The sequence below is a fragment of the Scyliorhinus torazame genome, chromosome 6 (genome assembly GCF_047496885.1).
Source record: "Scyliorhinus torazame isolate Kashiwa2021f chromosome 6, sScyTor2.1, whole genome shotgun sequence".
Classification (NCBI taxonomy): domain Eukaryota; kingdom Metazoa; phylum Chordata; class Chondrichthyes; order Carcharhiniformes; family Scyliorhinidae; genus Scyliorhinus; species Scyliorhinus torazame.
The window spans coordinates 162,719,363-162,741,517 of NC_092712.1; the positions used below are offsets into that span (position 1 = coordinate 162,719,363).

Below are 22,155 nucleotides of genomic sequence, written 5' to 3' on the forward strand. Positions count from 1 at the left end.
TCCCGAGAAAGCAGGAAAACTGGTGCCCTCTGGCTTTATAATGGTTGTGTCCTGTCTGGTGATTGGCTGCTCTGTTCTGTGTGCTTACTGGTCATCCTGTGTGTCAATCACTGCCTGTCTGCACTCCATTATATAAATAGATGTATATTATGACACGAGTGGCAGGTGAGCAGAAATCAGTAAGCATAATAAGAGTTTTGAGTGAGTTGCTAAGTATGTGGTGGTGAGGAAAGCATTACAGCTAATCCATTTAAGGGTAAATTTGTGAATAGCTTAAGATTCGCTTGTAACAGAATAAATAAAATGCTGCATTTCAATGAAGAATACCACAGTAACTTACAGGGATCACATTTCAATGAAATGAGGTTGGGAGTCAAGCCTGCTGGATTTGTATTGCTCAAATGTATTAAGTTAGCTGTAGATAATACATTCTTATTTTTTAATAGACTAAAATAGTGATGAATGTAGTATTGCTGACTTTCATCGTGTTTACTTTTACTCTTAATGGGTTTGTTTAATACTTGTCCAATTAAGACACATATGCATAAAATCCCATCACTTTTTGAAGAGTCCATTATCTGCTTGGACTTTCTGCACTGTGTTCTGCACTGGTTTGAGATTTGCATTGATATTCATTGTACCCCCAAGTTCGATGTTTTAATAAGTAGCATCCTTTTTATTTATCAAACACTGTAGAAAAGTGACTAGTTTCTTGAAGCTTTAAGAATAGAGAAATTATTCTATTCGTTATCAATGTTTTGTGATTATGATAAACAGTCACGCAGCATTTGTCTTTGTTGTGCTCCAGCAACGTTTTAAGGCAGCTTTTTCAATATACGCTCCCCTTCACACTTCAATGTTAAAAGCTATTTTTAAATTGTGCTTCAGTTATTCTGTCACAACAGGATTTCAAATTGTTTGTTTATTTTGCCCAGCAGTCTTTCACCATCCAGTCACTCAACACAATGGCCTATTTGGGCTGTAAGACACACACGGAAGGCAGAACTTCCTTCAATTGAAAATTTTAAGGACCAAAATCATTTTATTCAGCTTTACAACAAGCCTTATCCTTCGCCTAGCTACTGGTTCAAACCCTACATCATACACCCTCAGGATCACCTGCCTTCACCTCCACAACTGTGTCACTGTATGTTGACTGGGAGAGCAGTATTGCAACACACTCAGTCCCTTCATGCCTCATTCTACACATGCATAATGTCTATCTAGAGTCACTCGTAATGATCAGAAGTGGGAACCCAGCAGATTGTCTTCTTCCCAGCTCAGGATGCTGAAGCAGTAGTACCACACTTGGGGATTGGATTCTCTGCTGCCTGACACCAGCAGAGAGATCCGTAATCGGGCGGCGAATCCAGAGTGGTCAGAAAAATGGGAGGTTTCCAATAATGTGGGGAGCACTGTAGCACAGTGGGTAGCAGTGTTGCTTCACAGCTCCAGGGTCCCAGGTTCGATTCCCGGGTTGGGTCACTGTCTGTGTGTAGCCTGCACGTTCTCCCTGTGTCTGTGTGGGTTTCCTCCAGGTGCACCGGTTTCCTTACAGGTGCCGAATGACAAGCTGTTAGGTAATTTGGACGTTCTGAATTCTCCCTCTGTGTACCCGAACAGGTGCCGGAATATGGCGAATATGGCTTTTCATACTAACGTCATTGCAGTGTTTATGTAAGCCTACTTGTGACAATAAAGATTATTATTATTATTAATCCGGTGGCCTGCTGGCGGCGGTATCGAGGTTGCGCCCTAGGCCAGCAGGAAGATGCGAATAGGTCAAAATAATCAATTTGCATCCTATGGACAGGCTGGTCACTGGATTCCCCACCCCTCCCATGATTCTGAGGATTTACATGGGTGTGGATTGATGCAAAGTCCATTGGAGTCCCCCCACCCCCCTCTCCCCACATTGCAATTCCTGCCTCCCCATCAGTCATCCCTGCTGGAAGCTAAAGAGCTACCCAGAGAGAAACAATGAGACAGACAATTACTCTCTGTTATGGGGGTTGGGTCACCCTCATGTGTGCATACTGGGGGGGAGGGTCTTCCAAACGGAGATTCCAGCCCTAGATGTTGCACTGGTAAAGGTCAGTTACCAGCTTACTGAATTCTACATTTTGGAGGTATTTCACCACCCAGTAATGGTTTGGATTTCCATTGTTTCATGTTTTTAGGCACCAAGCCACTTGTTTACTGACTCAGTTATCAAGCAATATTACGGAAGTTACATGCAACAACTTTGTATTTTTCTAGGCAATCGAGAAGTCTGCTTAATGTTACAAGACCCCGGACCCTGTAAGGCCTCGTCCCGTCGCTTTTATTACAACAGATACACTCAGAAGTGTGAGCAATTTATATATGGTGGCTGCAGGGGTAATGAAAACAACTTTGAATCTCAGACTGAATGTACACTGCACTGCCGAAAAATTAAAAGTAAGTTTCTGGTCAGGTATCTTTTCCTGTTGAGTAATGTGCACAGCTGGGCATGTTCATTTGAGAAAAGAAAGCCTGGCAGGAAGGGTGAGAGTTCCTGCTTATTTGAACAGTCTTAAATAGAATTTGAATAGCTGGAAAATCTGAATTGTGCCCACTGATGTCTATGCACGACCCATTAACAGAACAAAATATAAGTTCGTATTTATCCTCCCGGTAGATTGATTTTTTTCATATTTGGATCTTTCCTTTTTGATAAAGGAAAGTAGCTTCAAAATAATTTTCCAGATCATTTTCTAGAAAATGTTCTATTTAGTGACGCTGCTTTATTTTACTTTACAAAAAATATAGAATTTTAGATTGATTCAATTCTTTCAGTGGAATTTATTCTCCTACTCCATCTATATTGATGCTGCCAAGATAGTATTTTTTGCTTAAAGACCTTTTCACAAGACCAGTTATAAAAGAAAATGGATTTCTTTACTGCAGCACTTGAATTTTGTTGTTGTCTAAAGACGCTTGCTGAGGTCGGTTCCAGATGCTCTCTGGGATCTTGTCCAATAACCATTCTCTTCACAATGAGCTTGATCTTGTCCTCACTTCACGTTCCCAAACAAGCACTTTGCAATAGTACATTAGTCACTGGATAACGATCAGGGCTGGGAACCCTAATGCTTGTTACCTGACACTAAAGTAAATGGTAGCACCCCCATTTCCACCTCAGCCAAGCTTAAGTAATTTAACACTGACGAAAGTTGGAACCTGGGGGTCATGCTAATTATAATTAATAATGCTCAAAATAAAAGTGGAAATTGTAGTCACATGTTTCTTGGTTTTACACAGGCCTGTTCGTCTGCCAAGTTCAAGTCAGTCCTTTAATAAAATGCTGTGTGAAAGATATTTTATTTAGCTCAAAATTAAGAGGAAAATAAAGATAACACACAGAGTGGTTAATCTAACTAAGAGGCAAAATCAGTTCAGAAATCGCATGTAATCTTGAGAAATTTATGACGGTTGTAGGAAACACGTACAAAATTCTAACAGTGATCATTGCAATTTAGGTTTCTGCTTCGTGATGAGCATCTCTGACAGCTTGTCTGGTAATTGTGTGAATAATGCAAACATACAAAACAGAAACAGTAATGTGCCATTCAGCCCCTCAAGCCTGCTCCACCTTTCAATAAGATCATTGCTGATCTGTTTGTGCTGAGCTCCATATTCTCCATCTGCCCCCATTAACCTTTTGATTTCCTAGCCCAATAAGAATCTATCTACCTCTGCCCTTAAAATATTCAGTGACTCCACTTCTACTGCTTTCTGAGGCAGAGTGTTCCAAAGTCGCAAGCCCTTTGAGAGTAAACACTTCTCCTCATCTCTATCCTACAGGGGCAAGCCCAAATTTCAAAACATTGCCCACTAGTCCTGGTCCCCCACGAGTGGAAACATCCTTTCAACATCCACCTTGTCAATACCATTTAGGGTCTTCTATACCTCCATCAAGTTAACACTCATTCTTCTAAACTCTAGTGGAAACAATCCCAGTCTGTCTACCTATCCTCCTGAGACAACCCGCTGATTCCAGCATCAGTCTAATCAACCTCCTCTGAACTGCTTCCAATGCATTTACATCCTTCCGTAAATAAGAAGACCAAAACTGCACACCGTGTTCGAGATGTGGGGCAACCGTGTTGATGCGAGGACTGAACTGTGTGAGGTTCGTGTTCCCGTTGGGGGTGCTATGTCTGGAGCAATTCAGAAAATGCTAAGGGGCCAGTAATCTGCTCACGTGAATCTAGAGCAATTCTCATTCCTGCTGGCATCAGATTCACTGTAGCCAGAATTGGCGCTGAAGAGCTTGACGAGCTGGAGCTGCTTATCAGCACTCCACTCCCCACACACTCATTCCAGCCAAGATGGCTACACAAAGAGTAGCACAATGCTTCGCTGACATGGAGCTCAATAGAATTTTGGATGCAGTGGAGTAGAAGCGGAACACCCTCTTCCCCAGGATGAACAGGAGACTACCGCCCGCAGTCATCAGCTGGACCTGGGCAGAGGTGACCGAGGCGCTCAGCGTGGCGAGCCTCACCAAGCATACACTCCGCTTCCGACATACACCTTGCACTACTTGCGTACCGGGCGACTCCCTTGTCCACTGGCATGTCGCTAGCTCAACTGCTGATGAACCGGGATCTGCGGACGACGCTTCCAGCCATACACCTGCACAACCTTGATCATCTCCCGGTGCTGCAGAAGATGCAACAGCTTTGCGACAGCCAGAAGCAGGGCTATGACGCACATGCCACCGATCTGGACGTGCTATCCCTGGCAGACATGGTCAGGATCAAGATACCGGATGGTGGGTGGCCTGCTCCGGCAGTCGTTGTTTGACAAGCCGTGCCCAGATCCTATGTCATACGTATGGCTGATGTCTCCATTGTGCGAAGGAATCGAAGGACACTGCAAAAAGTTGCTTGCCCACAACCACTTTTCCCCTTCATTTCCACATGTCGAATTGACACCTCGAACCACGAGGCCACCTGTCGTGCCTCCCACTCGCCTGTCAAGACACAGTCATCCCCTCCACCACGTCTCCAGCGGTCGACGAGGATCAGATGCAAGCCTCAGAGACTGGACTTAAGAGCATTTGTTTTATTTGTTTTGTTCTGTATTCCTCAGTCAGTCACATTAAACGGACACATTCACATGTATATACATCTACAAAAGAAAAAAAAAAGGTGCGATGTCATGATATGCAAACATGCAACCAATGAACACTCAGAATAAGACATAACCTCGGAACAGCCAGAGCTACACATGGGGAAGGGGGCCAATGCCCATGCTTTCGCTTCCCTCATCGCACGCCGGATAATCCTGCTCGGCTGGCGATCGGCAGCACCATCCAAAGCTGCAGACTGGCTCGCTGAACTCTGGGAATTTCTCCACCAGAGAAGATTAAGTACGCCATCCGAGGGTCAGAGGAAGGCTTCCTGGATACTGGGGGGCAGTTCGTCGGCCTGTTCCAAAACCTGTTCGAGGCCAGCAACGAGGAGTAAGCCATGGGATTAAAAAAAGGTGCAGAACCAAAAGACTGCGCAACCTGAGGGGGGGAGAAAAATGAGGAAACCACAAGAGAAGGGAAGGAGGAAGTGAGGGTTCTCATAGACCGATCCAGAGGGCAGTAAGATGTACATACAGTTAGTCAAATAAAGGACAAAACAAACCTCTCTGTAAGAAAAATGTAATGTATATAAGTAACAAATGTTTATAATTTGAGAAAAGCCAATACAAAGATTTTCAACAAAAAAAAAAGAATAGGACACAACCAATGGGCAATCAGGACACTCCGAGGTGGCATCACCACAAGGGGGCATGACATAAACACTAAAAGGGATGAGGCACTCACACCCTGCCTCTTTCCACAGACAGACATCTAGAGAGTTAGACAGGGTTGATCAGCAGCATCACACTCCAGCACGTGGCTTAGAGCAAGCTGGTAGAGTCAGACTGAGTTACTACAGTTAGATTAGCAGAGAGTCGAACTCATTTGAGAACTGTGTTAATAGTTGAATAAACACGTTGAACTCATTTCATCCTTTAGTTAAGACTGCATCAAGTAGCAGCCTGTGTTATCCGAAGTAGCATAACACAACACCCGGCACACCCCGGAGGACCAGGCCAGGGACAACACCAACTTCTTGGCACTGCGGTTACCTGCATCCACCACCATCACAGAGACTATCACCTCGGTGGGGCATTTTAGTGAAGAGGCTCCTGGGTCACCTTCTGATGGTCATGTCACACATGTTACAGCATATCAGATGAAGGCAGGCTCTCCCAAGGTAGCGGACAGTCGGAGGGCTGCCTGGTCCCAGGACCCAGCAGTAGTCTGGGCAGGTATCGCGCTTCTGGAAAGTATGATCCCATCACTGGTAGGGACGCAGATACAGAGCTAGGATCTACAGGAGGTGAATCAGCACTTTCCAGCATCTGCAGGTCTAGTTGGATGAGTCCAACCATCTTCAGGTGCAGGCGATGGTGCCAACAATGCATACCCAGGCCAGCACCGAACGGGTGGCATCCACAGTGGAAGCCTTGGGTGAAACAGTTACAGCCATAAGTCAAGACGTCCAAGGCTTGGGGCAAACTGTGGGGTCGATGGCTGAGGCTCAAGACAGGAGAGTCCAGTCACAGGCAGCCATGTACAAGGCCTACATGGACATTGCTCCGAAGCTCCAGAGCTTGGCCCAGTCAGAAAGGGTCATGGCTGAGGGTACCAAGATCATTGGCCAGGTGCTGACTGACCTGAGCCAGTCACACAGGAACATGACCGAGGCGCAGGAGCCATGACTGAGGCTGTGAGGGACATGACTCACTTGCTGAGGGACATGGCCCAGTCTCTGTGCTCCATGAGTATCGAAACTCTGGTTGAAATGAGAGCGGGCCTCCAGGACTGGCAGCGGCAGGTGACGGTCAGCCTCACTCCGGTCTCATCTCTGTCCCAGGGAGTTGCCCGGGGACCATTGAGCACCCCGAGGGAGGAGGAAGCGATGGGGTCTGTGCTGGTGCCTCCCACAGGGGAGGTGCTGGAAACCCTCAGCGTTTCTGAATTCCCCCTCATCACCTGACACTGATGTATCTGGAGGGCAGAATAGGATCGCATTTTGTCACCTGTGATACCCGAAAGTCGGTCCAACCCCTCCAGAGGATGGCCGCCAAAGGTACCTCGGGTCAGAGGGCAAGATATGCATCAAGCTGCTGCAATGATATGTATAGATGTAGGTAAGGAAAGGGTTAATTATTACATCTCAAGTGTGATACAAACACTAGAGGGCACCACTAGTTCCCAGCATATTTATAAGAACTCAGGAAATCTTGGGTACTAGTCAGTTGAGTGTCAGCAGAGAGAGGGATAGATCATGGGCTGGATTGTCCCTTCTCCCAAAATGAGACGATGTCCCCACGCCGGCATAAAAACGGTGGACTTTTACTCCAGAAATTCCTTATAAAAAGTTGAACAAATTCAATGCCCTGCAGGGGGCTAGCAGGGACCTGGAGTAAATCTCGCCGCTTTTGCTGCGGATACGGGCCCCCCCCCCCACTTCCTGTCAGAGGCCGTGCATGCGCATGGCGGCGGCCCCCAGCGGTCGCTCCAAGCTCCAGGGCGGAATCGGACAGCGAGCCACACAAAGAAAAGAGACCCCCCGATCGGCCGTACGCCCGAGTCTGAAACCGCGCAGATTTAATCCCCGGCCGCCTAGAAGGCCTGCGTGCCCCCAACCAGAGCGGCCGCGGACTTATGCCAGCACCCCGACCGGCAATAGATGGTTAGTTCCACGCCATCGGGAACTCGATCGGTCGGGAGCGGAGGATTGCTGGGCAAGCCTCTGGCAATGGCCTGCCGGCGGCACGGCGTACTCCGTGCTCACGCCGATTTTCGGGGCCCGGAAAAGCGCCGGGCCCGATTACGGCGTGAAAGTGGATTCTCCGCCCCCACGCCGGCCGTGATTTCGGCACGGAGCTGCGGAGAATCCAGCCCCATAGCATCGTTAAGATTAGAAGAATGAAGAGGTATGAACGGGATATGGCACTCGACTCATCGATCGACAGTTCCAACGAGCCACAGCAAAAAACCGCACCGACCTCCTCAGAAGACAAACATGGGACACAACCGACAGAATACCCTTCGTCGTCCAGTACTTTCCCGGAGCGGAGAAACTACAACATCTTCTTCACAGCCTTCAACATGTCATCGATGAAGATGAACATCTTGCCAAGGTCATCCCCACACCCCCACTACATGCCTTCAAATTACTGCGCAACCTCAAACAAACCATTGTTTGCAGCAAACTACCCAGCTTTCAGAACAGTGACCACGACACCACACAACCCTGCCATGAGGTGCCGGATCATTGATATGGATACCACCATTACACGTGAGAACACCACCCACCAGGTACGCAGTACAAACTCATGCGACTCGGCCATCGTTGCCTACCTCATACGCTGCAGGAAAGGATGTCCTGAAGCGTGATACATTGGCGAGACCATGCAGATGCTGTGACAACGAATGAACGAACATCACGCGACAATCACCAGGCAGGAATGTTCCCTTCCAGTCGGGGAACACTTCAGCAGTCAAGGGCATTCAGCCTCTGATCTCCGGGTAAGCGTTCTCCAAGGCGACCTTCAGGACGCGCGACAACGCAGAATCGCCGAGCAGAAGCTTATAGCCAAGTTCCGCACACATGAGTGTGGCCTCAACCGGGACCTGGGATTCATGTCGCATTACATTCAACCCCCACCATCTGGCCTGTGAAATCTTACCAACTGTCCTGGCTTGACACAATTCACACCTCTTTAACCTGGGGTTACCCCATCTCTGGATCTGTAAAGATTTAATCACCTGCTAATGCTCACATTCCAAGCATTGTCTGGCATCTTTGAATTTGTCTATATATATATGTTTCTGGAACATACCTTTTCATTCACCTGAGGAAGGAGCAGCGCTCCGAAAGCTAGTGATTCGAAACAAACCTATTGGACTTTAACCTGGTGTTGTAAGACTTCTTACTGTACTTTATTAATAGTTTTGAGTTCTCTGGAGTGTGCAAGCTCAATATTATTTAATCGCTATACAACAAATCAGTTTTGCTTTTAAGTTGGAGATTGGTGGTTTCTTTATGATCACACCATCCGACCATTCTGGATTACGAAGCAAAGAGTAACGATATAATACCAAAGAGTAATATAACAGCCACCTCCACATCTGATGTTCTGTCTAGGGTCACACTTAGAAGGAACGTTAGACCACATAAAATACGTGATGTGGACACCAGTTAAGTTGGCATGGGTGTAGCACATAGATTAGAGGTAGGGGCAGAGCACTATGTATATAGTCACTATTAAACACCTTTTTACCAACATTTCAACTACCTTGATTCTCTGTCTGAAGGGTGTGAGGGATGAGCTGGGCTGAGTGTAGAGGGTTTGTGAGGGATTGGTAGTGTGGGTTTTGGAGGATGGCACAGGGCAGGGTCCTGTTCCACCTGGGGTCGCCCTCAGTCGCAGTAAGGAATGGGGCCAGGCGTGTGTGGCTGCTTTGTAGGAGAGTTTAATCAGTGAGTAAACCATCACCTTTTACCATCTCATAACTACAGCCCCCACCCCTGCAAAGAATATATGGGCCGGTGAGATGGAATGGCCAGGATGCAAGGATCACCCGAGCGGATAGTGAAAGGTGATCCTGAAGGGAGGAGTCCAACTTTGTGAAACAATGAGGGGCATCAGAGCTCACCTCACAGCAAATCGTCATCATCATCCGTCCCATGGACAAGATCCACTGATACTGCCTGCCCAGGGCCAACACCCTTTAGTGATGTTCATAGGGTGTGAGCGGGTTAGTAGGGTGTGAGCGGCTAGGAGCAAGGGGGAACCACTTGCAATGGGGTGAGGTGGGTGGGGAGAGTATGGAGAGGTGGAACAGGGTGGCAGAGCTGCTGGTGGCCAGGTCTCTTACTCGGAAATCTGCAGCTGATGAGGCTGTTCCATGTGCAGAGTGCCCTGGAGCACACTTCGGGCAACCTGTCATGCCAGCCGGGGCTCCATGCCTGGTTCTTCCTGGCCATCTTCCTCATCAGATAAGGCCTGGTGTTCTTTATCCTCGTCCAACATGTCAACCCTCTGCTGCATGATGTTGCGCAGGACACAGCAGGCCAGCACACTGTTGGAGACCCTTTTGGGCCTATATTGGAGAGCACCACCGGAGCGGCTCAGGAATCGGAACCGTATCTGGAGGACGCCGATGCATCATGCTTCTGATTGGCACATGGACATCATTATATTGGTTCTCCGCATTGGTCAGTGATCTCTGCACAGGCATCATGGGCCATTCCCTCACTCGAGGGAATACCTTGAAGGTGCTGGGAACCAACGAGTGTTCCAGGATGAATGTATCATGAACGCTGCCTGGGTATCAGGCGCAGACGTGCATGATGTGCAGTGGCTGGTCAGGAAATAGAAGCCCTTCTGTTTGATGAAGGACACCCCCTGATGAGCTGGTGCTTGTCGGGGAACATCTGTGCCATCGATCACCCCCTGAACCTGGGGAATGCCAGGGATGGCGGCAATTCCTACTGCTCGAGCATCCTGGTGTGCCTGGTTCAGACAAGTTTATGCAGTCCACAGCCCAGGCACATAGGGCATCCATCACCAGTGCGGGTGCACCTGTGTACAGATGTCTGAGAGATCCCAGACAGGTCTCTGCTTGGCCCCTGGAAAGACCCAGAGGCATAGATGTTCAGCGCTACTGTCACCACGAGGCCACTCGGAGGGGGTATCCTCCTCCAAACCCCCACAGTGCAGGGCATAGGCGGCGAACGGTCTCCTTGTTTAGCCAAAGTATTTGCCGGCACAATCGGTCCGGCATCTCTTCGAAGGACAGGTGTTTACGGCATACACGTACCCTGACACAATGCTCCCTTCGCACCTCCTCCTCGACTTAGTGGACGGCTGGCACTCAAGCCTAAGTAGCTAGCCCTGCTCTTCTGGGGCAGGCTCCTCCCCGAGCAGGCCCTGTGCCTCCAGCCTCCATACATCCATAACAGCAGCTGCCGCCAAGTAGATACCGAGCATTGCTGGCTGTACTCTGAAATTCATTCTTTGCAGTGTGGGGAAAAAAAGACATGTTAGCAAGATGAGTATTCACTTGCCCATCCAGATCCAACAGGCTACATGGTGGCACTGAGCTGCATTTCAGCTCCACCCTCCACATCACCCCTCCCCCGATATGTTGCCTTCCATGCTGCACCCCTGTGCCTACCTTGACCCCATCAGTGAGTGCCTCTATTCTGATCACCTATCCCTGCCAAAAGGCATACCGGTGGCTGCTGCAACCTGTGTCAGCGATAGGCTCTATGACCCCTGTCCTGTCTCCCCAGTGGTGTCCGCTGTGGGTGTCCTCATTGGGTGGGTCATGTGTTATCCCGCCAGCTGGTGGCACCTGGTTGTGCAGTGGAGAGGGTCACTTGTGTACCACTAACCGCCTCTATGCTTAGAGGCTTGTGTGTGGGCAGGTCCTACAAATGGGGATGAGGCAGGGAAGTGTGCGTTTGCTGCGACCGTAGCTGCAGTGTGATGTGGGTCCTGGGTGTGGCACACAGGTTGTGGCAACCTGTCCGGCGACAAGAGGGGTGGGAGCAGGGGTAGACAGGGCTTAAAGACAGTTCATGCTCCTACGGAGTGGGCTAGCTGATAGTGTCACTGGTGAGGCCTCTGCCCTGAGTGGGGCAGTGTGCCAGGGAGGTGCCAAAGCATGGTGCATGTGTCCTTTCTTTGGGGTGAGCTCTGCTATTCCCCTGCTTCCCCTGCAGTGGGGCTGCGCTTCTGATAAGCGCATTGAGGAGTGACTGCACCTGGTGTGCCACTGATTGAGCTTGGCCCCGCCCATCCCAGTGATGGGTTCTGGGGTCTGAGGGTTTCCAGACAGGCGGCCTGAGTGGGCTCTCAAATTACCAGACGCCCTGTGAACATTTACAGGACACCGTGTGCAGTCAGCAGAGTGAGCAGCCAGGGGCCTGTAACTTGTCCCAATATAAAACAAATACTGAAAATGAAATGAAATGAAAATCGCTTATTGTCACAAGTAGGCTTCAAATGAAGTTACTGTGAAAAGCCCCTAGTCGCCACATTCCAGCGCCTGTTCGGGGAGGCTGGTACTGGAATCGAACCGTGCTGCTGGCCTGCCTTGGTCTGCTGTCAAAGCCAGTGATTTAGCCCTGTGCTAAACCAGCCCGTAAACCTGCAGCAATGGTGGTCTGAGCCAGGCCACCCCGATCCCGAGGAGGACACCCCGAATCCACGGAGCTGTCAGAAAGTCGTTCGCCGCTACTTCCCCCAGCCCTGCCAGCCATCACCCAGCAAGCCCAAGCACAGATCGCATTTGTGGTCTCTGAGGCAGAGAATGTTGCCTGTTGTCCATTAAGTCAGCCCCATTTGATATTATTTCCTGAAATTATTCAAGTGCTAAATTTAAAAAAAATAAAGGAATCTTGCCTGTAATAATTCATTATATTTTGAATCTTTGAGCATCCTTCCTATTAGCCAGGATTTTACCAGTTCCGCCCACGGTGAAAACGTCCATTGACGTTTGACAGCAATTTCCGGTACACTGGTTCAATGGCTTTTGTGTTTTGTAATTATCCTCTGAAGAGCTTTGGAGTGTTTCATTGCCCTAATTCCATTCCAATTCGCTTCCCGTAACTAGTGTTGCACTAAGACAGCCTTTCGTCCGTTTCCATACATAACAATTCCCGGAACAGATCTCCAAGGGCTTATAGATTGAGGGGTACCACGCCACGTCACGTGTGGCTAACCAGGAGTCTCTCCTCTTACTATCAGCCACTGGAGTATTGGAAGGACTTCGCAGGTTAACACTCAACCTGTTTGGCAAATTTATGAATATACCTTCCTTGGTCATCAAGTCCTGGGATGGGACTCAAACCCAGAACTTTTAGCCTTGTGACGGGGGTGTTACCCACTGTGCCACAAGACCTCCCTCATTGCACTAAGGACACAATATAAATCTAAATTGATGTTGTAAATTCTTCTTATCCTCATATCCCTTTTACATCCTTCAGAGAACTGTTTACTAACTTTTTTGAACTAGTTGAGTGAAGTTGATGGTAATCACAAATGGGTCACTTTTGGCTGCATTTTTATCATTCGACTGGAAGTAATATTGTTTGCCGATTTATTATAGATGGAAACCATGTGGAAAGATGCATTACATAATGCATTTAACAACATTGTGTTTTTAATTGCAGAGGTTCCTAAAATTTGCAGGCTGCAGGCTGTTACAGGACCATGCCGTGCTTCCTTTACCAAATATTTCTATAACTTTACGACAGGAGAGTGTGAAGATTTTACATTTGGTGGCTGCTATGGGAATGATAATAACTTCAACGACATTTCAACTTGCCTGAGGGAGTGCAAACCAATATCAGGTAGATATCTTAAAATATATTGGGCTGGATTCTCCGATTTTGAGACTAAGTGCTGACGCCGGTGTGGAAACTGTGGTGTTTTATGACAGCAAAAACGGCGCAGCAGCTGCACCGATTCAGCAACTCTAAATGGGCCAGCACCATCGTCACGCGGAACGCAACCGGTTCCAAGCGGAACGGCGCCGGATTGGCGCACATGAGGCTCACACGCCGTAGCTCACTTAAACAATTCCTTCCCCCACACACACCGTCCCAGTCAACAAGATGGCTGGAAGGAGAGCAGCGCCACGGTTCAGGGACACTGAGCTGGACACCCTCCTGAATGCCGTGGAGGAGAGAAGGATGATCCTGTACCCCGGCCTGGGAGGAAGGCCGCCTGGGTGCAGGTGACAGACATGATCAGCGTTGTGGGCAACATCATCCGGACTGGCATCCAGTGCAGGAAGAAACTACATGACCTCAGGGCGGCCAGGGTGAGTAGGTAGTGCTAACCCCCCCCCCCCTCTCAACAGAGCAGAGGGCACTGGACATGGTCGGTGGCCCGGAGGAAAGGGAGGTTGCTGACACGGAGGTCAGCGGCGGGCGAGCAGGTGAGATCCCGCTTAATTGCGGATCCCGATGACACATATGTGGACAACCCCCATCACCACAGTCAAATGTCGTTTTGTGTCTTACCAGACCTGCCAGAGATGGGGCTGGTCCATCCAGAGACCCCCATCCCAGCCAGTGTCAGAGCTGGTGGCCCCCAGACAGCCGAGCACTGACTGGGAGAGCAGCCCGAACACCAGCCCTCCGCCCGAGACTTGAGAAACTCCGGAGATTGGGTCGGAGGATTACACTGACTTTCCGTCACAGCTGTCTCCCACACCCTCCATCATCCCAGAGACTATCGCCTCAGTTGGGCACATTAGTGAAGAGGCTCCAGGAACACTATCTGGTGCACACCACACATCGTATCCGATACAGAAGTTGGAGGTAGGAGCAGCCAAGGGGCCGGAGGGTCGGAGGGTGGGCCGGCCCCAGGAACCAGCTGCTGCCCAGGTCCCGGGCTTCTGGAACATCCTGTCCCAGCCACAGTGCAGGTGCACCCAGGGACCACAGGAGGGGATGACGGCCGGCTTCCAGCACCTGGGGGCACAGGTGGAGGAGTCCATCCCCATGAAGGAGCACTGGGTGGTGCTGGTCATGCATGCCACCCAGGCCTACACCGCACGGGTGGCATCTGAGGTGGAGGCAATGGGGGCGACGGTGTCGGGTATGGGTCAGAGTGTGCAAGGCCTGGGGCAATCTGTGCAGAACAAAGAACAAAGAACAAAGAAATGTACAGCACAGGAACAGGCCCTTCGGCCCTCCAAGCCCGTGCCGACCATACTGCCCGACTAAACTACAATCTTCTACACTTCCTGGGTCCGTATCCTTCTATTCCCATCCTATTCATATATTTGTCAAGATGCCCCTTAAATGTCCCTATCGTCCCTGCCTCCACTACCTCCTCCGGTAGTGAGTTCCAGGCACCCACTACCCTCTGCGTAAAAAACTTGCCTCGTACATCTACTCTAAACTTTGCCCCTCTCACCTTAAACCTATGCCCCCTAGTAATTGACCCCTCTACCCTGGGGAAAAGCCTCTGACTATCCACTCTGTCTATGCCCCTCATAATTTTGTATACCTCTATCAGGTTTCCCCTCAACCTCCTTTGTTCCAGTGAGAACAAACCGAGTTTATTCAATCGCTCCTCATAGCTTATGCCCTCCATACCAGGCAACATTCTGGTAAATCTCTTCTGCACCCTCTCTAAAGCCTCCACATCCTTCTGGTAGTGTGACGACCAGAATTGAACACTATACTCCAAGTGTGGCCTAACTAAGGTTCTATACAGCTGCAACATGACTTGCCAATTCTTATACTCAATGCCCCGGCCAATGAAGGCAAGCATGCTGTATGCCTTCTTGACTACCTTCTCCACCTGTGTTGCCCCTTTCAATGACCTGTGGACCTGTACTCCTAGATCTCTTTGACTTTCAATACTCTTGAGGGTTCTACCATTCACTGTATATTCCCTACCTGCATTAGCCCTTCCAAAATGCATTACCTCACATTTGTCCAGGTTAAACTCCATCTGCCATCTCTCCGCCCAAGTCTCCAGACAATCTAAATCCTGCTGTATCCTCAGACAGTCCTCATCGCTATCCGCAATTCCGCAGGTGGGGGCTGAGGCCTAGGACAGGGCTGCCCTCTCACAGCCAGCCATGTGCCAACGCCACCTGGACATAGCAGCGGCGCTCCTCAGCATCGCCCAGTCACAGCAGGCCAGGGCTGAGAATGTTGGCAGCTGTGGTGAATGTAAATACTGTTAATTCACCTACAGTTATGTTCTATGTTATTAACCCTATGGGTTTTATCTGTGGTTTTATCATTGTATGGCTTCACCCACAGGGGGAGATGTTGGAGGATGTTAGAGCATGTACGGGCTCAGCCCATGGCTCAGCCCCTTTGAAGGAGTATAAGAGTAGCGGGCCTGTGGGACTGTCCTCAGTATGTACCAGTCACAGGCAGGCAAAGTTGATAGTTAATTAAAACCACTGTTTTACTCCGACACGAGTCCTTGAGTGAATTGATGGTCGCATCAATTTAATTACCTATCTGAACAAAAACGATTATGGAGTCAGCCCTCAAACCTGACAGACTGGAGCTCGATCCACAGGCCGTGGAGGCGTAGGAAATCTTTTCACACTGGCTGCGGTGTTTCAAGGTCTACCTTGCCGCATCGTCGACGTCATCCGTCACGGACAAACAAAAATTGAGTCTCCTCCACGCACGGGTGAGTCACCGCATTTCTGTGCAACTCAAAGAGGCCACCTCCCATACCGCCGCTCTCGTAATCATCGAGCGCATCTACGTGCGGCCTGTGAACGAGGTCTATGCGCGACATATTCTCACAACTCGATCGCCAGCGCCCCGGGGAGTCACTCGACGACTTTTTGCGCGACTTCAAAGCCCTCGCGAGCAACTGCAACTAACAGGCCGTTACGGCCACTCAGCACATGGAGCTCGCAGTCCGAGACATCTACATTGTGGGGGTCAGATCAAATTACGTGCGGCAGCGACTGCCCGAGAAAGGGGTCCAGGACCTAGACGAGACGGTGAAACTGGCGACTTCACTGGAGGTCGCTTTCCAGAGCCTCACTGCATTTCCGGCTGAACACTCGACCCCCTCATGGGCTCCAGACCAGAGACTACCCCAGGCCTGTGCTGCGCGCCCACCCGCTCATCATGGGGGGTTGCCTTGTTATTTTTGCGGCCAGCCTCGACACCCTCGACAGCTCTGCCCGGCCCGCAACGCGCACTGCAACAGTTGCGGCCGAAAAGGGCACTTCACCAAGGTCTGCCTAGCCAAGCCTAAGCATGCGAACTCTCAGACCCGGACTACCGACACTCAGGCCCGCAGACCTCGCAATGTGGCAGCGTGCCTGCCAACTCCAACTCCGCACAGCACATGCGACTCACGGGGGCCGTCATTTTGGCCATCCTCCCCCACGAGGCCGGCCACGTGCGATCCATGGGGACCGCCATCTTGGACGCCATCTTCCTCGACGCCCGCCACGCTTGATCAACTGGGGCCGCCATCTTGGACGCCATCTGCTACGCCGCTCGTCGCGTACAACCTGCTCGGACAGTCACCGGGGGGGCCGCCCAGCACAGCCGACCATGCCGCCGGTTACCCTCAACTCAGCGCAGTCACCTTGGATCAGTCGCGACCCAAGCACCTCAAGAGCTCAATGGTGGCCGTCCGGGTTAACAGGTACGAGACACCTCGCCTGTTCGACTCCGGGAGGACCGAGAATTTCATCCACCCGGATCTGGTATGCCGCTGCTCGCTCCCGATATTCCCGGCACAACAAACAATTTCCCTCGCCTCCGGGTCGCACTCGGTACAAATCCGAGGGTGCACTACGGTAACCTTAGCGATGCAGAGCGCTGAGTTCACTAATTTCCAGCTGAGCTCCCATACCTCTGCGCCTCCCTCCTTTTAGGGCTCGATTTTCAATGTAATCTCAAGAGCCTGACGCTTAGCTTTGGCGGACCCCTGCCCCACTCACCGTGTGCAGCCGAGCCACTCTGCAAGTCGACCCTCCTTCCCTCTTCGCTAATCTCACCGCTGATTGCAAGCCAGTAGCCACCAGAAGCAGGCGATATAGCATGCAGGACAGAATATTTATTAGGTCTGAGGTCCTGCGTCTCTTGCGGGAAGGAGTCATAGAGGCCAGCAATAGTCCCTGGAGAGCTCAGGTGGTGGTCGTCAAGACCGGGGAGAAGCTCCGAATGGTGGTTGATTACAGCCAGACCATTAACCGGTTTACGCAACTTGTTGCGTACCCCTTCCCCGGATTGCAGACATGGTCAATCAGATCGCTCACTACCGTGTGTTCTCCACGGTGGATCTGAAGTCTGCATACCACCAACTCCCAATCCATCCGGAGGATCGCCACTACACGGCATTTGAGGCAGACGGCCGCCTTTTTCATTTCCTCCGGGTCCCTTTTGGCATCACGAACAGGGTTTTGCTGTTCCAATGAGCAATGGACCGAATGGTGGACCAGTACGGGCTGCGGGCCACGATTCCGTACTTGGACAATGTCACCATCTGCGGCCATGATCAGCAGGACCATGACGCCAACCCCCACCGATTTCACCACACCGCCCAAAAACTTAATCTCACCTATAATAAGGAGAAATGCGTTTTCCGCACCACCAGGCTAGCCATCCTCGGCTACGTCGTGGAAAACAGAGTCCAAGGGCCCGACCCTGACCGTCCACGCCCCTTCCTGCAACTCCCTCTCCCCCACTGTCCCAATGCCCTCAAGAGGTTTTTTTCCTACTACGCCCAGTGGGTCCCCCAGTATGCCGACAAAGCCCGCCCACTATTTAAGGCCACCCTTCTCCCTCTGGCAGCCGAGGCCCACCAGGCCTTCAACTGCATCAAGGCGGACATCACCAAAGCCGCGATGCGCGAGGTGGACAAGTCCGTCCACTTTCAGGAGGAGAGCGACGCATCAGAGGTCGCTCTCGCCGCCACTCTCAATCAAGCAGGCTGTCGGGTGCGTTTTTTTCACGCACCCTCACCGCCTCTCAACTTCGACACTCCTCGGTCGAAAGAGAGGCTCAAGCCATCGTGGAAGCCGTGCGGCACTGGAGGCACTACCTCACTGGTAGGTTTACCCTCGTCACCGACCAACGATCGGTAGCCTTCATGTTCGACAATACGCAGCAGGACAAAATCAAGAACGATAAGATTTTGAGGTGGAGGATCGAACTCTCCACCTATAACTACGATATAGTATATTGTCCTGGGAAGCTCAATGAGTCCCCAGATGCCCTGTCCCGCGGCACATGCGCCAGTGCGCAAGAGGACCGACTACGGGCTATCCACTATGACCTCTGCCACCCAGGGGTCACCCGGCTCACCCATTATATCAAGGCCCGCAACCTGCCCTACTCCACCGAGGAGGTCAGAGCTGTAACCAGGGACTGCCAAATCTGTGCGGAGTGTAAGCCGCACTTCTATCGACCAGATAAGGCCCACCTGGTAAAGGCGTCCCGGCCCTTTGAACGCCTCAGTATCGATTTCAAAGGGCTCGTCTCCTCGAATAATCGCAATACCTACTTTCTCAATATTATTGATGAGTTCCCCCGTTTCCCGTTTGCCATCCCGTGCCCCGACATGACCACCCCCACTGTTATCAGAGCCCTGCACAGTGTCTTCACCCTGTTTGGTTTCCGCAACTACGTCCACAGCGACAGGAGCTCGTCATTCATGAGCGACGAACTGCGTCAGTACCTGCTCAGTAAAGGCATCGCCTCGAGCAGGACTACCAGTTACAACCCCCGGGGAAACGGACAGGTGGAGAGGGAGAACGCGACGGTCTGGAAGACCATCCTACTGACCCTACGGTCCAGGAATCTCCCGGTTTCCCACTGGCAGGAAGTCTTCCCCGATGCGCTCCATGCTATTAGGTCCCTCCTTTGCACGGCGACAAACCAGACTCCTCATGACCGCTTGTTTATTTTCCCTAGGGGTCGACCTCAGGGGTCTCGCTCCCACCCTGGCTGATGACACCGGGTCCGGTTCTCCTCCGGAAACACTTCGGAGCTGTAAGACCGATCCCCTGGTAGAGAGGGTCCAGCTCCTGCACTCAAACCCGCACTACGCATATGTCAAGCACCCCGATGGTCGACAGGATACCGTCTCCCTCCGAGACCTTGCCCCCGCAGGCTCCACCACCATTACATCCACAGTACCCCCCACGCTGTACACCACTCTTACTCCCATGCCCAGCGCCCCCGCGCCCATTTGGCTCCCGCGCTCCCTTCCACCCAGCACACCAGTCCACATGAATGAAGCTCAGGAAGAGCCGCTCCAGGTGTCCACCCTTGGGGCTGCACCGGACCCACTTCCCCAGCCACCTGAAGCGGCTGCAACACCAGTGCTTCGGCAGTCGCAACGTACGATCCGGGCGCCGGGCCGGCTGAACTTGTGACCCATCACCCCCGCCAGACTTTATTTTTTTGACAGGGGGTGAATGTAAATAGTTAATTCACCAGTTACGTTGTATGTTATTAACCCTGTGGGTTTTATTTGTGGGCCATTGTATGGCTTCACCCACAGGGGGAGATGTTGGAGGATGTTGGAGCATGTACGGGCTCAGCCCATGGCTCCGCCCCTTTGAAGGAGTATAAGAGTAGCTGGCCTGTGGGACTGTCCTCAGTATGTACCAGTCACAGGCAGGCAAAGTTGATAGTTAATTAAAACCACTGTTTTACTCCAACACGAGTCCTTGAGTGAATTGATGGTCGCATCAGCGGCATTGCCCAGGCGCTGGTCAGCTTGGCACAGTAACTGGGTGAGGCGGCCCAGTCCCAGAGGGATGTGGCCCACACCCAGAGGGATGTGGCCCAGATCCAGAGGGACATGGCCCAGTCACTGGCTGAGGTGGCACAAACCCTTAGCGTGGTGGCACGTCACAGATGGAGATGGTCCACTCCGTTTTCTTCATGGCAGTGAACGTGCAGACCCTGGTTGAGACCAGAGCGGGCCTCAGGCGATAGCTCCGCCTCGCATTCCTGTCCCATGGACTAGCTTGGGGCGATCGGGCACCCCTAGGTAGGAGGGGATGCTGGGGCCCATGCCGGTGACCCCCCCGGCCTCCTTCTGTCCCCCGTGCATCTGATAGGCAGCAGGCAGAACAGGGTGGCACCACGCCACCCGGGACGCCCGAGGAGCAGCCTGGCCCATCCAAGCTGGGTAGCCACAGGAGACATGCGGTAACGGGGACCCTTGCCGCAGGGCAGGAGTTACAGCAGGCTGCCTACATTCCTGTTGTACCATCTGGGTACTAGGTGTAGTGTTAGGGCCTGTAAAGCCAGAAAGTTAGACAGCAGTTAAGTTGGCACGGGTGCAGGGCATAGTTGAGTTATAGGGGCTTGGGTACAGACTGCATATATTTCTCCACAATAAACACCTGTTAACACTGTTGAAACCTGCCTCAGTGCTCTGTCTGATGGGTGGGGGAGGGTGGGGGTAGTGGACCAGTGCAGGCTCCGTGGGTGGACCGTGCTCCCCATCCTCCCTCGCTCCCCGCCCCCCCACCCCAACCATCCCCAGCAACCCCACCCCAGGGATTCGACGGGACCCTATGAAGGACTGGCCAGCTAGGATTACCCAGGTGGAAGGTGCTACTGTGGGCATGAGTCAGACATTGTCATACGATGTGGAGCACCAGAGCTCATTGCAGAGCAGCTTGTCATCATCGTCCATCCCATGGACCAGACCTGCTGTCACTGCCAACCCAGTGCCCCCAGCTCGTAGCGCCGCAGGTATGTGTCATGGAGGGGGTGTGCATGCAGGTGGTTTGGTGGTGTGGGAGGTGAGGGGATGTGTGTCTGGGATGGTGGTGTCCGTGTGCCTGGCCAGCAACCCCCCTCCCCCTCCTAGTCAGTGAACGGTGTCGCGATGAGGGCTTCCCGTGTGCGCTGGCGATGCCGTTGTGCGGCCTCCTGTGCCTGCCTGGGCTCCATGTCCCGCTCATCGTCCTCGTCCCCCGCATCCTCCTCATCGGATGAGGTCTGCACTTGCTCCTCATACTCCTCCTCCTCCAGCACATCGCCCCTCTGCTGTGCGATGTTGTGGAGGACGCAGCAGGCCACCACGATGCGGGTGACACTCCCAGCATCATACTGGAGGGCCCCTCCAGATCGGTCCATGCATCTGAAGCACAACTCTAGGATGCCGAAGCACCGCTCGACCACACCCCTGGCCGCTGTATGGGCATCCTTGTATCGGATCTCCGCGTCAGTCAGTGGCTTTCGGATAGGCATCATCACAACCGCAGCAGGTAACCCCTGTCGCCCAGCAGCCAACCCTGCAATGGGGGGTGTTGCCCCTCAAACATGTCGGGGTTCACAGAGTGTGCCGATATGAATGATTCGTGCATGCTGCCTGGGTAGCAGGCGCAGACGTGCCTGACGCACATCTGTTGGTCGCAGACCAGCTGGACTTTCGTGGAGTGGAACACCTTTCTGTTAGTGCAGAGCGGCCTGGTATCCGCAGGTGCCCGTAGGGCAACATGCATGCCATCGATCACCCCCTGGACCCGGGCAGATCGGTGATGGCAGCGAACCCCACTGCCCGGGCATCCTGGAGGGCGCGGTCCAC

The 22,155-nt window shown here is 51.7% G+C and overlaps 1 protein-coding gene across 2 annotated transcripts in view; it reads left to right on the forward strand.

The window, feature by feature from the left end:
- The window catches only part of LOC140425119 (tissue factor pathway inhibitor 2-like), a 94,730-nt gene that overhangs the window by 45,559 nt on the left and 27,016 nt on the right, over positions 1-22,155 (forward strand). For both annotated transcript variants that reach the window (XM_072509032.1, XM_072509031.1), the window contains exons 3-4: positions 2,260-2,439; positions 13,263-13,442. In XM_072509032.1, the coding sequence (XP_072365133.1) occupies positions 2,260-2,439; positions 13,263-13,442 (360 nt within the window). The remainder of the gene's footprint in view (positions 1-2,259; positions 2,440-13,262; positions 13,443-22,155) is intronic.